General features: G+C 35.3%; 1 protein-coding gene across 3 annotated transcripts in view; it reads right to left on the reverse strand.

Annotated features, from left to right (window-relative positions):
- The window catches only part of LOC100374637 (microspherule protein 1-like), a 36488-nt gene extending 22646 nt beyond the window's left edge, over positions 1-13842 (reverse strand). For 2 of the 3 annotated variants that reach the window (XM_085496180.1, XM_085496179.1), the window contains exons 1-6: positions 13714-13842; positions 4363-4503; positions 1962-2149; positions 889-942; positions 628-705; positions 393-502 (exon numbers count right to left, since the gene is read on the reverse strand). In XM_085496180.1, coding sequence (XP_085352306.1) covers positions 393-502; positions 628-705; positions 889-942; positions 1962-2149; positions 4363-4453 — 521 coding nt within the window. In that variant the 5' untranslated portion in view covers positions 4454-4503; positions 13714-13842. The remainder of the gene's footprint in view (positions 1-392; positions 503-627; positions 706-888; positions 943-1961; positions 2150-4362; positions 4504-13713) is intronic. The other variant, XM_085496181.1, reaches the window with a different exon arrangement.
- Positions 13843-15834: the final 1992 nt, after the last annotated feature.

A 15834-nucleotide genomic window follows, 5' to 3' on the forward strand; every position in this document is an offset into this window, starting at 1 on the left:
AAGACACACTGACATGCCAGTGAAGACACACTGAGATACCAGTATAGACACACTGACATGCCAGTGAAGATACAATGACATGCCAGTGAATATACACTGAGATGCCAGTGAAGACACAATGACATGCCAGTACAGACACACTGAAATACCAGTATAGACACACTGACATGCCAGTACAGACACACTGACATGCCAGTGAAGACACAATGACATGCCAGTGAAAATACACTGAGATACCAGTATAGATACACTGACATGCCAGTGAGGACACAATGACATGCCAGTGAACAGTCCAATGTCAAATTTTGAATGTTGGAATGATGCAAATACGTCTTTACACAGAATATTCAAATCTATTATTTTCAGTGCCCATGTATGATACTGTAACTTACTTTGAGATGGCTGGATCATACAACAAAGCATACCATCTTTCCTCTATATCTTTAAGTGTAAATCTGCAGCTGAACTTAACACCAATATGAACTGATTTCAAATCATTTGTCTGTAAAATAGAATTATGACCAATGGTAAGTCTTGTCAGTAATTGTTTATACCAGATAAAAGTAAATGAAGAAATATTTTTTTTAAAGATTCATACCCATGTTTTTCCAAGCAATAAATAATTACCTGTTGAACCGCACTGATTAACGATAAGTCATCTTGTGGTTTCCATCTACCAAGGTCTTTAATAGCTGGTGGCAGTTGCTGGAAACAATACAATCATTAACATACATACATACAATGTACACATTTCAACCTAATAGAATAATGGACCCCAATAAAGCTGTAAGAATGATCTCAAAGTGCAAGAGTGCAAGAGAGGCTGTGTTGTATACAAGAAATCAACCAACCATTAATTTTGCTTACAAAGTATATGAAAAACCTTACCTTTTGTTTTTTTGCTCTTTTTGCTGAAGATGATGATGATGACTTGGATGATGGCTGGAAAATAATCATAGCAATACAATTGAAGCCATGTATTTTGACATCAGACCTGATATCAGAGAATGAGATAACACTGTCATTTCAATGGGGTGAGCCATGGTAGTATTATCCAGGTTTAAAACACCACCTACCAGTATTGCAACAGCAGTGTTCAAATGATCATGCTTTTTATTTTGGCTAAGTTGTGCACCGACGAGAGACCACTGGCGTCGACCATTGTTACACTGTATCAACAAGTCTCAACGTAACTATAAATGCTGCGTTGAATCAAATAATCTAGCAAATGCAATCGCAAAACAGTCGGAAATAAAAATAAGATTGAAAGCATTTTGCAAACTTCATATAATATGAGGACCTGGTTTTAGATATAAACCGACTTTTGCTTTACGTTCATGTCCTACCATGGCAACAGCCGAAAACATGTTGTTCGTTTTTCGAGTGGAGTGGATAACCAATACTGTATTTGTTCTACTAGTAGCACATTCATTTACATAAATGACAGTTTCTGTGTTCAAAATAAGTCATACAATGTAGTTGGATGATTACATGCACTTCTATTCAAACAAGTCTTGGAAACTGATTCCACCATAAAATGAACACATTTCATAAATAGGACTCAATTGCGAAGCTTCATGGTAACAGTTTATTTCTTAAAATAAATGTCCTCTTGTTTAGTTTTGTACTATGTTTTCATAATGTAACGAATAAACAGACTAATGAAACAAAGATTTCATTTTTATACATGTATTAGTTTGATAGACATGTCTTCGTTAAATTTGGTATTACGGTAGAGAAAGTTGACCACAGCCTTGACTTTTCAGTAAGTACCAAATTTAATATGAACTCTTTGAGCACCATCATTTTCTTTCACAAAATATTGATTCAACATTTTGACATTTTATGTATTTTTTGGTAATTTACATTTCCATTAATTTCTTATTCACTACAGACTTATTTTGCGAAAAGCAACAAAAGTTGTCTTTTGGATTCAAAGGGTTAACTATTGTAGGTCTTACCTTTTTCTTTTCCAGTGGCTGTGTTTCTGTTGGTCCTATTAGTTCTTGTGAAGGCACTGGTAACCTGCCTCGGTTAGATTTTATCAAACTACTCTCCACCAACTCATCATCAAATTTCTTTCTTTTTATAGACCGTGATGAGCTTCTTCTTGGTGTAACTGCCGATTGATGTCTAGTATCCATGGATACTGTACAAAACATTTAAGTGGGTCAAAGAAGCATAATGTAATTAGCAATATGGGGTTAACTATTTAATGGCATACTCTATCAGTATCAAACTAAAAGCAAGTATTAGTACATTCAGAACACAAGTCATTGAAAATGACACAGTCCCCGTTAAGTTCTCTTTGTGCTCGTCATATTAAAGCGGAGGGGTTGTCGCGAGCGTGTCCTTGAAACTTGAGTTCCAAGTGGCGTATACAACAGATTGTTTATTTACATCAAAACACGCGTTTCGTGTCATAGTAATATGGCCAAAATAAAAACAGGCGTTATTCAGCCATCTTTGATCTGATTATGAAACACACTGATATGTATGATGTATGTGCCAAATACGAATGAAAATGGTACATAAATTGTGGAAATATAGTAGTAAGGCCAAAAAGTCAGATGGCTGTCAATCGGCCATCCTTGACCAGATTTTGAAACAAATTGTCATGGATATGCATCCTAACATGTATAAAGTACATGTATGTGCCAAATTTGAATGAAAACTGACAGAGCACGTCCAAGATACCGCATAAAAAAACAAAAACAAATTGCCTGCCAGTCGACCATCTTTGATCCATCATGGACATGTATCCTAACATGTATAATCTATGTACCAAGTTTGAATGACAACTGACAAAGCATGTCCAAAATACAACATTTTCAAAAAACAAGATGGCTGCCAGTCGGCCATTTTGATCGAATCGCTAAACCACTGCATGTGCATATGTCCCACATAAGGTACTAGGCACATGCAAAGAATGAACGGAATCGGTCCACAGGATTCTGAAATATGACGTTGGATAGACTGACGCAGGGACAGACGGACACACGGACGGACGGTCGGACGGACAGACCCAGGAACTCATGGATGGTCGGGAACATGTATCCTAACATGTATGATCTATGTAGTAAATTTGAATGAAAACTGACAAAGCATGTCCAAAATACGACATTTTCAAAAAACAAGATGGCTGCCAGTCAGCCATCTTTGATCCAATTGTGAAATAAATCATCATGGACATGTATCCTAACATGTATAATCTATGTACCAAGTTTGAATGAAAACTGACAAAGCATGTCCAAAATACAACATTTTCAAAAAACAAGATGGCTGCCAGTCGGCCATTTTGAATCGAATCGGTAAACCACTGCATGTGCATATGTCCCACATAAGGTACTAGGCACATGCAAAGAATGAACGGAATCGGTCCACAGGATTCTGAAATATGACGTTGGATAGACTGACGCACGGACAGACGGACACACGGACGGACAGACTCAGGAACTCACGGACGGTCGGGGACATGTATCCTAACATGTATGATCTATGTACTAAATTTGAATGAAAACTGACAAAGCATGTCCAAAATACGACATTTTCAAAAACCAAGATGGCTGCCAGTCGGCCATCTTTGATCCAATTGTGAAATAAATCATCATGGACATGTATCCTAACATGTATAATCTATGTACCAAGTTTGAATGAAAACTGACAAAGCATGTCCAAAATACAACATTTTCAAAAAACAAGATGGCTGCCAGTCGGCCATTTTGAATCGAATCGCTAAACCACTGCATGTGCATATGTCCCACATAAAGTACTAGGCACATGCAAAGAATGAACGGAATCGGTCCAAGGGACTCTGAGATATGACTCCGGACGGACGCACGGACACACGGAGACCGAATTATAAGTCCCCGTTTTCGGACTTCGTTCGAACGGGGACTAATAAAAACCAAAAGAACATGGAACTCATTAGACGGCAAGCAGGATATCAAATAGCTTCCATTACTGGTATACATGTATCTTGTTTAGCAGCCCTTATTATACAGATAATTATTTATTTGTTGTCAATGAAATAACACTTTTTAAATGACAAGTACCCGGTATGTACAATGACTCTTTCGTATGTGCTGAAGGTATTGGAGGCATATGAATTTGAAATAAAAAAAATACAGATACATGTAGTTATATATTAAATTAAAATTGCACCCAGTATGATTAGCCTGGGGACTAATATAATTTTGCTATTTGAGAAAGCCATACTGACATGCCAGCAAAAGCACACAATGCAATCCATAAGTATTGAAATTTAGGTCATTAATAAGCAACTTTCAACTTTCAATGTCCGTCTCCCAGCAGTTGATTTTTAAAGAATAAATAAATGGAGGATGATGTAGTGCTATATACCTGGTCTAGTAGAATGTAAAACGGGTCTAGTAGACATACTTGAGGGTAGACTTTTCATTTCCATTTTAATAGTTCCATGTTCTGTTGACATTTTTTACTCAACTTCCTGTTCAAAGTACATGTGAGATATTCTGGGTAACACTGGACAAGAAAAAGACAATGATATGAGGTTATTACGAAGATACTGCAAAGTATGCACGAATACAGTACAGTGAAAGTATTGTTCGACACTCAGCAGTATCCTCGTAATAACCTTACTATTATACATCTTTTCTTCCAAGGAATACATCATGGGAATGCTGAAATCTAAAACGTTTAAGGTAGCAAGAAGGTAAATTTTCACTTTTTTCTTGATTTTTCAAAAATTGATAAAACGGTTACTTTAGACCATGATACATCATCCCAGTTTTACAAACGATCAAAGATGTGAACTAACGTTGCTTAAATTAGTGTTTTAAAACCTTAGCAGAAAAGACTGCAACTGCCATTTCGTGGATATTTGCATAATGTTTATCTTTGGAAGGATTTAAATGATAACATCTTATCTGTATACTCTGTTGTTGGCAATTCTGATATAACGGGTGATAGGCTTCCAGTTGCAAACAATGCGTGTTTATCTAACGTCCATTGTCAGCATTATTGTCAGTCGAGACTTCGTCGGAGAAACATGGTCATATAGTCCGGGCATACAGTACTCACTTTGCCCAACCTTCCGCTTTTACTCGATCGCTTATCGCTTAATTTCTGACCATGTGGTCTTGTCCGACCGGAAACCGACCGCATTTTAATCGCTTTTTTTTCACTCGCTCATTGAAACACCAATCGCTCGCCCAAACACTGATCACGGGCACATGAGTGGTCGAAATGGTGGTTTTGATAGTAAAGTGTGAACATACAACTAGTATTAACTGTTATTAAATTCTGAGCGACACTTCAAATCTAATAGTTGTATGACACTTGTATCGTGAAAGCAACTGAACTGGAACCTCTTGTTACGTGTTTTGAGTGCTTGTTCTAGATGTAATATATTTTATTATTTTAATGAGACAGTTACGTGAAAAATGCATAGGTAACTCATTTTGACAAAGCAGAGAACTGAGGAAATGTTAATGATTAATTCCAAAAATAACGATACCAAATCCACGTCGGCCGGTCTGGTAAAATTTGACATACAATTTTCAAAAATAAGTCACGATCATTGAACGAGTTCAGACTATGTGACCGTATACGTACCCTAAAAGTGTTCTCACAACAAATATTTTCGACTAAAAACGGCCACGTTGCCTGAAAAAGTCGAACAGAGCTTGACATGTATGAATAATTTATTGGGCTTAAAAAAACAAATTTAGTTATTGCCATAAATATTTGGTGACCAGTCGATGAACAATTCGAAACTCCGGATTCACACGGGAGTCCTTCAGGGCTGAAAATCATCGACCCTACTCTGATTTACTTTATTTCCCGACTTGCAGAGAAAACTGATTCGGCATGGACTCTAATGCATCTCAGCCTAGTATTTTTTTTTTAACTGAGGTCAAATTTCATCCGTTTGTCAAAATATCCTGATGTTTTTCAGCGAATAATTTTGAAGCCTGTCACAGCAGAAGAACACTATGTGAATCGACGCCGGAAAATGGTACGACGACCCTTCAAATAACGTCAAATATGCTTTGTTACAATGGCATTGATTGGCTGAAAGTCACATGATCGGAGCACAGAACCATATTTGTCCGTATTATCAACAGGACCTCGCAAAAGAACCACACCCACATTTTCAATCTTTTTTAGCACGAGCGAACGGGCGTTCAGTGATATTTCGGAAATTGTCCGGTCGAAAATAAAGCGGAAATTGTCCGGTCGAATTCAACAAGCGGACGCAAAAGCTAATACCATTTTTTCTAACGCAAAGAAAGCGTTGACAGACAGGGGAATCTGCCACTCAGTGTCGCACTCTGAAACAGCAATTTTTTTTTTCAAACATCGGCCATTTTGTTTCACCATAAAAACCGTTTTATTAGATCTCTTATCAGAGACACTTGAAGGATTAGCTTGTTTGTAAACTGTCAGCGTGTACAGTGGGGCAGTAATGTTTGTCAGAGAATTATCCCTCGTTGTTCGTTTGCATAACAATGGAAACCCGAACGTTCCTGGAGTACGGACTCAAATGCCAGCAGTTTTCTTCATTTTTCACGCTCGAGCTTGAAATTATTCATTATCTGACACACTTTATTAGTTCTATGATATCAGTGCTTAATATATTTGGCCATTTTTAGTGTATATTTATAATAGTGCAGCAAATCTACAGTGTTTTATTATCCAAAACTGTTTTTCGCGTTTTTCTCGAGTTGAAGTTTTGACTGAGTACGACTCATTGGGGCCACCGCCAAATCAAGTGCGTTCGGACAAGGACATTCAAACTCGCAGTTATCGTTAAAAGATAATGATGATGTGAAATATATGTCTGGGTTTTTAAAGAAAATGCTTTGTCACAGAATAATAGTCTGTTAAAGGTGCCAAGTATGCAATAATTTAGGGACAAAAAACAAACCTGCATAGAAATCGGAATAATAGGTCTTTTGATTACCGGGCACACATTTCAATGGACTTGATTACGGACAATGCATGACGTAAATTTCACCAGGAAATTCCGCAGTGTGCTCTCGCAATCGCGGACTTAGTCATTTTTACAAGGTTCGCCATTTTTGAAGTCACGTGATAATTATGTTAACAAAGTCTGTCCAGTTTGTGCGAACTTGTACCTCTATACTTTTGAAATATATAAGCTAAATTACTGTTCGGAACGAGAAAACAGACAGAGAATGTTTTATTTGAAAATGTCACAAAACCCTTCTCGCTACCTTAAAACAGATTGAGCGAACTTCTTTGTGTGGGATCCGGTCAACCCCTGGGGTAGCCATGTTTGATTTTTTATTATTAGAGGACGCTTAGATGCATAATCGTTCCATATTTGGAATTCAAGTTTCCTAATATGGTAGGATGAAAATACCCAGTGCAATACCGCAAACTTACGCCATGCTGTAACATATGGAGTTACAATGACAGATGTATAATTATAACTTATTGTGTAAACAGCTTTTATTTGTTTTTCAAAACAAAAATAGTTTTAACAAAACTATCTGCATGTTACATAAAAATATCTGATTTAGAAACAAAATAAACACTAGTACTTTTTTCTGTGGACTTACTTTTCTATTGAGTAAGTGACCTTCTTCTCTGAAGAGTTTATATTTGAAAAGGTGGGTAATTTACAGAAAGATCAAGAGAAGCAAGCAAGTCCCATTTAAAGACTCATACTATAGTTATTTGCTATTCATTGCAACAAAGATACAGAGGTTTTTATAAGCATAGAAGAGATAAATAACACACATCCTTACATCCCAATGAATGTCACTTCCCAAGATGGCAGACTAAAGCAGTCTTTCAGCTATATGTACATGTATGCGGGACTCATTTCTCTGATTGCAATCAGTAACTATGCTCAGATATTATTATTTTATTTTTTATTAGACGCATACAATCCTTAGGAAAGGATAAAAAGGGTCTTACAGAAAGAAATTAAAAAAAACTACAATGTAAAAAAGTAAACAAAAAATAAAAACTTTTCTAAGAAAAATAAAACAAATCAAAAACAATAAAGACAATTTGCAGCCAATGGTGAATACAGAATATAGAATGAACACAAAATGTAGCCTAATACAATGATAGTTGTTGCTGTTTTGTTCCATAGCTGTTTTTTAAGAAGACAGCTAAGGCTGGTGCTAGAGTATGGTTTGCCATAATCAAAATGAATTTATTCTGACTATTTTCTTTATCAAAATTTGGAACTTTATTTTGTGCAGTCAGGAATAATTTGTGCCTATGATGACTGTAAACTGGGCATTTCATTACAAAATGTTGCTCATCCTCAATTATATTTTGGCTGCACATATCACATGTTCTTTTATCCAGCGGCACATTATTATGTCTGCCTTTCTCAATTTTAAGGTCATGGTTGCTTGTCCTGAATTTTGCAATTAGCCTTCTAAGACCATAATTCTAATAAATAATGTTTGAAAAGTCTGTATGTTCTTAGTTTGTTTTTAGCCAAGGTTTGTTTTCTATTATCATTATGCATGTCTAAGATCCATTGTTTCTCAAATGATTTGTTTATTTTTTTATGAATAAAGTATAAATTTTTCTTAATTATTTTTTCACTTGAGTTTACAATGGTGACAACATCTATATCTTGCATGAGGGTTTCTACACTTGTAAACCATTTACTTTTTACATTCTTATTTACTAAGTAGGCTTCTCTTAGTAATGTGTTATCAGAGTTTGTTACCCGGTTGAAATATTTAAGTCGTTGTTTCTTGATAAAACAGTCAATGGGGTACCTTCCTAGCTCACCATAAACAGCCATTTTTGGTGTGAATTTTGAGAGACCAAGAATGAACCGACAAAATGAAAGATGGACATCCTCAATTGCAGACTTAGTTGTGCTTTCATCACCCCAAACATCACTACCATATACAATAATGGGTCTTATCAGTTTGTCAAATAAAGATAGTTGGAGGGGTATGTTTAGTGAGATGTCATAACCGAGTTTGCATTTCAAAGCAAAGAGAGCTTTCACCCCTTTATTTTTTAAATTATTGATACTCTCTTATTGATAGGTAGCTGAACATTCTGGCCCTGGTTTGGGACCTTATGCCCTAAACAAGGTGATCATTAAGACACTGGTATAAATGATATTCAAAGTAGTGTTCATATCTAGTGTTCATATTTTTTCATGTTTTAGTACTATGACACAAAGCTACAGATGTTTGTTCATTCACTCACCACCGCCTTTGTAATAAACACTAATTTCCCTGGAGGTTGATTGAAACAAGAGCGTGTAATGAATTGAGAACGTTCAGGGTTCTGCCCAGCCTGATTTGAGTGCCGGTCGCTAATTAATATTAATGAGATAATTAATATTCATTTTGCCATCCTACTGGCTATGATTTAAATACTTTAATTAATTTAACTTTTATTTTAAATATTTCGATGCAAAATTAATCTGTTTTGATAAAAGTGAAAAAATATATACACTTTATTTTCGCAATCAGGTCCAAAATACATATTTTGAGACATTGACCTCTGACCTGGCAGCCATTTTTTTTCAAAGCATGTTGTCCTGCAATCTGATTAAAATCTGATCTAGTGTACGGGCTTTAATTATTTTGGCTATAAAGTTATTTTAATTTTATTTTTTATTATTTTTGTTATTAATGCCTTTTTATTTTATTATTTTACTTTGATTTTGTGATTTTTTAAAATTCCGCCCTACATACATCTGATCCGATGCCTATGTAACGAGATTTCAACGAGACCCACTATCAACGATTTCAGTCAACGAATCACAGACCTCCTTCTATAGCGCACATGATGATGATGTCACCGGGCAAAGTCAGGTGGCAAACACACTCAAATAAAATGGCGGATTATACCGACGTTAGTGACCGAGAAAAACACGGCTTTTCGGTAAGTTTATCATTGTCAAATGCAACGGAAGTCATTTTTTTATGTTTATATTGTGGCTCGAATGGTTCGAGTTTAGATCGTTATTTTGCGTATTTATTTTGAGAGTGACGATTTTGTTTCCACCAGTTTAACCGAACACCGGTGCCTTTTTCCAGTCGCTTGCCCTGGAGACGGGTGATATTTTGTTGACGATCGGGCCAAAATCTTCTACTGTATTGAAGCCGTAGCTGTGAGTATTCATCAAAATGTATCAAAATTTTTTACATTATACAATAACTCTTTATTAAAGTAATTGAGCTGATTTGGACTGGAATAAACTATTTTTTATTTGGAACACCACGCAGTTGATCAGGAATTATTTTTTTGTTCCAATTTTCTGCGTCGATGCCGTGGGCCGGTGACCGTTATACAATTTAAAATCAGTTTATGGTTTATTCAAATGGGCAAAATATAATGTACAGAAAGATTGCCCGTAGAGTATCACTACACTGAAAATTAAGCAACCGACAGCCTGTATAAAAGGGGGGGCTGTGATTGGCTGTTACTTACGCAAGATTTGAACGGGACTTACATAGGCGTCGGATCAGATGTATGTAGGGCGTAATTAAAAAAAAATTACAAAATCAAAGTAAAATAATAAAATAAAAAGGCATTAATAACAAAAGTAATGAAAAATAAAATTAAAATAAGTTTATGGCCAAAATAATTAAAGCCCGTACACTACATCAGATATTAATCAGATTGGTTGTCCTGACTCCATTTGTTACGGCCAAAGTGGAAACAAGAACTTAATCTGTTTTCTTTTATAATGGAATGCTGGTAAATTAATAGTGGAAAATAAGCATTCCTTGTATCGCTGACTAAATATTTTGCTTATGAATTTAATTTTATGAATGAGTTATGAAGCCAAAAACATCAATGAAGTTTACTACACTCAAGTGCAAGATAAGACAACAGCTTGAGGCAACCCTGCCGGTGACGTGAGCAAGTTAGTGTTCAAATCAACAAGTCCTACACAGAACTAAACTGCAATGGTGAAACTTCCTTCTGTTTATAATGAACTGTTTATTTATTTATTTATCACTGTGTTAAAATTCCCTTCCATTATCTTGATGTATGACCTATTCCGATCTGGTTCGTTAAAACTAACAGAATGTCAATCGGAAATGGTTAAAACAAAAACACATTAGGCCGATGTCACACGTGTAGATTTATTTTGAACAGCGGTGTCTTGTTTTATTAAAGTTTTGTTGTGGGTTAATTTTTGCAATGTGTTATTGTTTGTATGCTAAAACCAACAAGGACAATAGAATGATGGTCCAGTTGTCAACATCCTGTGCAGATCATAAACAAATAGAATAGTGCCAGTCGCCAACTTTTTATCCTGGTCGAAAATTTTGAGTGTCGTCAGAATTCTGACTGTGAATAATAAAGCTAAACATCCATTGTACACGATACAATGTATGTATATATTAACACTAGATATGAGAACACTACTGTGATATCATTTATACCATGGCCATAACGACCACCCTGTTTAGGGCCATAACATCCAAAACCAGGGCCATAACATCCAAAACCAGGGCCATAAAGTCTATATTTATCAGGGCTGAAACTGAAAGCGACCAGGACTAAAATGTCTAGAAATCGATCATATGACAGGGTTCTCCACGGTTTGAAAATTAAACAGGGCGCACCAATGTGAAGTGGGCGTGGCACATTTGTAACGTGCATCATTGGCAAGGATGTTGAAAAATGGAAACCAAAAAAATCTGTTAATCTACATATTATTACATATGCATAATATATATTTATTATTACAAAATGAATAGGAATTTTGAAGAGCTATTATTAAGTAAACGTCAGCACGTACAATAAGCTGATTTTAGCTGCACGATTCCTCAAGCGGCGACATCAGTTGTTTACAAGTAATGATCGCGTCCAGAAAAAGACGTAACAAGTTTGTTATTTTATTTTCCCAAATAGATACATACATGCTTTATTTAATTTTTAGCAAAAATTTATATTTATGATTTATATTTATTTGGACGAAGCAAAATAAAATGTATGTCGCACAAACGTTCGTAATTGGTTCAATAAAAAACTTGCATGAATGGCACCAAAAACCAAGGTGATCAAACGAAATAAAATGTACACAATAGAAGATTTTCGATCTGCAGTTAACAGTTACTATCAAAAATAATAGAATTAGGTATAAAAAAACAAAATACATACTTAAAAGAATAATTTTCATTCGAATCGAAAGTTTGATGATGTCTGCTTCGTTGAAAACAGCTATGACCCGGAAACAGTTCATTTTACTTTGTGCACCCTGATACTATGTAACGATGCTTTTGACTGGCCAAAGCCACGCATTGATGCGAAAAACAACCAATCAGAATATTTGTTCCAAAAGAACACAAGTAAATTTATTTCCTTCACTTATGATGCGAGTTGAAAGCATGGCCGTTTTACCAGGGTTTTTAAATCGTGATTTAAAGAAAATTCAACTTTAAATAGTGACATTTAAATATAAACATTTACATGTTCAAGCAAGCATTCGTGTGGACTTCTTGGTGATCAGCAATGTGATGGTACGTCGGCTGCGCTGGTCGTTTACCGATCATGCAAGTGCATAGCTGCCCGGTTGCTGTCTTTGTTCCACTCGGCGGTGACGATGTTGCCGCTACCTAGTCACGGCGTGAACTTGGTTTTAACCATAGACCTTATGTTTAACGAATGGTTTTACCGATAACGATTTTATATATTTGACGTCACCCTGGCAGTAAAAATATGGGTACGGTAATACACTTTTCTAGGCCACATGTTCATTTTTAATCGTGTTGAAAAAACTTGTAACTTTTTGTTTGGTGGTGTTATCACCTCACGGTGACATGCTACGATAACAAACCGGAATTTTCACAGTTGCACCTTAAAACAATGAACCAGTTACCCTGAACACGATGAATCATCTTCGGAAGACAATGAGTGTTGGCCTGTTTTGTAAACAATACTTTGTCTGGGACCATGCAGGGCGCACAGGAAATATAACAGGGCGCTGACAATTTAAACAGGGCGCCAATTTCAGATAACAGGGCGCGGCGCCCTGTAAAAACCCCTCGTGGAGAACCCTGTATGAGGATATCTAACAGATTACCACATATGCTTTTTTTGTTTGAAATTATTATATATTTTGTGCCAGGCAACAGTTCCTTACATTGAATGTCACTGTTGTCTTATCTAACATTGTTTTTAATGTACTAGTGTTGACGTTTAGTGCAATTTCCATTGAAACCATATATAGGCTTATGGAGTATCTTTGATGATAATGGCAGTAAGATGCACTATCCCATTGTCAATTGGGACCAAACAAAGGCAAAAACCTTAACCAAGGTTCTTTTGACGTCGCATCCATTAGAGTCTGTCATCATGGAGCTCCATGGTGTCATATAATTATGAATAGCACATATGTTTACTCCTACAGATAACGGGACAATGCAAATAATAAAACGTCAAGAGAATTATTTCAAGTTTACATCAAAAGACCTCCAGTGCAAGATGTGCATGTCCTCCACAATGGCTGCTGCTGTATCTGAGTATAGCTAGACGGTTCGGCCGCGGTACATAATAGGCGTCACGGCCTGGTTTTGGAAGAGCCGTCCCCTTCCCTTGAGTATTGACTGTACAGTTGCTCATCTTTTACACAATGGGTCACTCACTGAAGACAACAATCAAGCTAATCAGTTGAAAATCACACTTTACGGACATTTAACACGTCGGATTTCATCTATAGTGATCCCACATCTTAACAAATATATATATACTTACCTTAGTGTTATAATATTTCCAAAATAACAACTCTTAAACTCCTTCTGAAGTAAACACGAAATATCGTGCAGCACTTCCGTACATTACAAACAAGCTGGCATGCTTGTTCGGTATTACTTTTCTCAATTCGCCTTTGTCGTAGAGGGCGTCCCACAATTCCTAATGACGCTGTTGTTAGAAGATTCTTCAAAACACGTGAACAATTTTAAAAGTACAAAAAAACAAAACAATTTAAAGTACATCAGCTTAGCGAAATTAAGAGCCTTCAAGGAAACAATTCCTCATTATGGAAAAAAAAATAGTGAACTCAACAATGACGCGCTTACATAAAAGTCAGAAACTGATTGCATAGCATAAATGGTTGACACACTTCAAAGATCTATTAAATTCTGATAAAATTACAGAAGAACAAGACGATATTATATCAGATCTTAGAAATGGGGAAATTAAGGAACTTGATACTAAAAATTAATTTGGATGGACCAATACAGGAAAAAGAAATTAAATAAGCATTTAGGTTATTGAAAAACAATACATCAACTGCAGATGGCCAAATCTGTAATGAGATGCTAAAATGCGGTGAGCATTACCACATCCAACCTATTGAAAACATATTTAACTCTATTTACAATGCAACTATCTTTCCACATGCATGGAGTACAAATTTAATAATACCCATACTTAAAGCAGTATTCAAATTAAATCCCTCAAACTACAGAGGAATAGCAAGCTCCAGTTTGTCCTAAATATAAAGCTAACCACTTTCATTAAAAAAAAATAAAATTTTGTCACACCAACAGTTTTGTTTCAAAAAAGGTTGTTGTTGAACTGACAACATATTTATATTGAAAACAATTATTGAAAAACACGGTGACTTCAACCACATAGAAATAAAAAATGAAACCAAGGCAAACAAACAAAGTTTATGTCTGTTTTGTAGACCTGAAAAGGGCTTTTGGTAGCGTTTGGCGATGGTCTATTATGGAAACTATTAAACAAAAGTATGTACAGTAATAATAATAATAATAATAATAATAATAATAATAATAATAATAATAATAATAATAATAATAATAATAATAATAAACTTCAAAGCTGCTATGAAACATCTGAAATACAAAAGATTGAAAGCATTATTCTCCTTGAAAGCCAAATTAGGTCATAATGAAAGTCGTCCCTCACTATTGTTATCTTTGTTTGATGAACTAATGACCAATTTTCATATATGATGTGAAGTCTGGACTGAAAAAGTCCATTCAACTCTGCTATAGAAGATGTACAATCTCAGCTTCTGTCGCTTCATTCTAGGCATTTAAAAAAAACACTCTGGAATTGGGAATTTATAGTGAGTTGGGTAGATATCCTATCGATTCATTTATTAAAAAGCAGTTAATAAATTTATATACCATCTAAACAAAACACAAAACCCTTAAGGCTTTCTTATTAACACGATTGTAAAAATTTAGTGGTACGATGAATTTGACTCAGTACTGAAATCTACAAACACAAAGCTATCAGATATTAACAATAATGAACTAAAATCATCACAAATGTCACAGATATATAATCAAATAAAAAATGTATTTATAAAGCATTGGATTAATTCACTTAATGATGATAACAGACAAAACACTACTACAAAAAGCAAACTAAGGACATACAGAAAATTTAAAACAAATCTTATTTTGGAAAACTACTTAACTGAGCTAAAAAAATAAAGAACTGAAAAGTACTAAATTCAAACTGGGCAATCACAGTTTAGAAATTGAAGAGGAAGACACAACAGAATCAAAAGTAGCGACAGAATCTGCAAATTGTGTAATAAAAATGATATTGATGATGAACACCACTTCCCTATAATATGCCCAGTATACAATAAAGAGAGGACCATTTTACACAAAGAAGCTGGAAAGATAATCGCTGACTTTACAAATCTGACACTTAAGGTAGTGACGCAGTTTACCTGACAGGTATATTAAATAGTTAATTAGGAAACCAAGATGACCTTCCTTATCAACAAAACTATATATTTTCGGAAGGCTTATTGTATGAATTTTGAAATTTTGTTAGTATTTTTTTCTTTATGGACACTGTAGTTTAAAATGTGCACAAAAATGTGCT

This window comes from Saccoglossus kowalevskii, chromosome 22 (genome assembly GCF_978046115.1).
Source record: "Saccoglossus kowalevskii chromosome 22, keSacKowa6.1, whole genome shotgun sequence".
In the NCBI taxonomy this organism is placed as follows: Eukaryota; Metazoa; Hemichordata; class Enteropneusta; family Harrimaniidae; genus Saccoglossus; species Saccoglossus kowalevskii.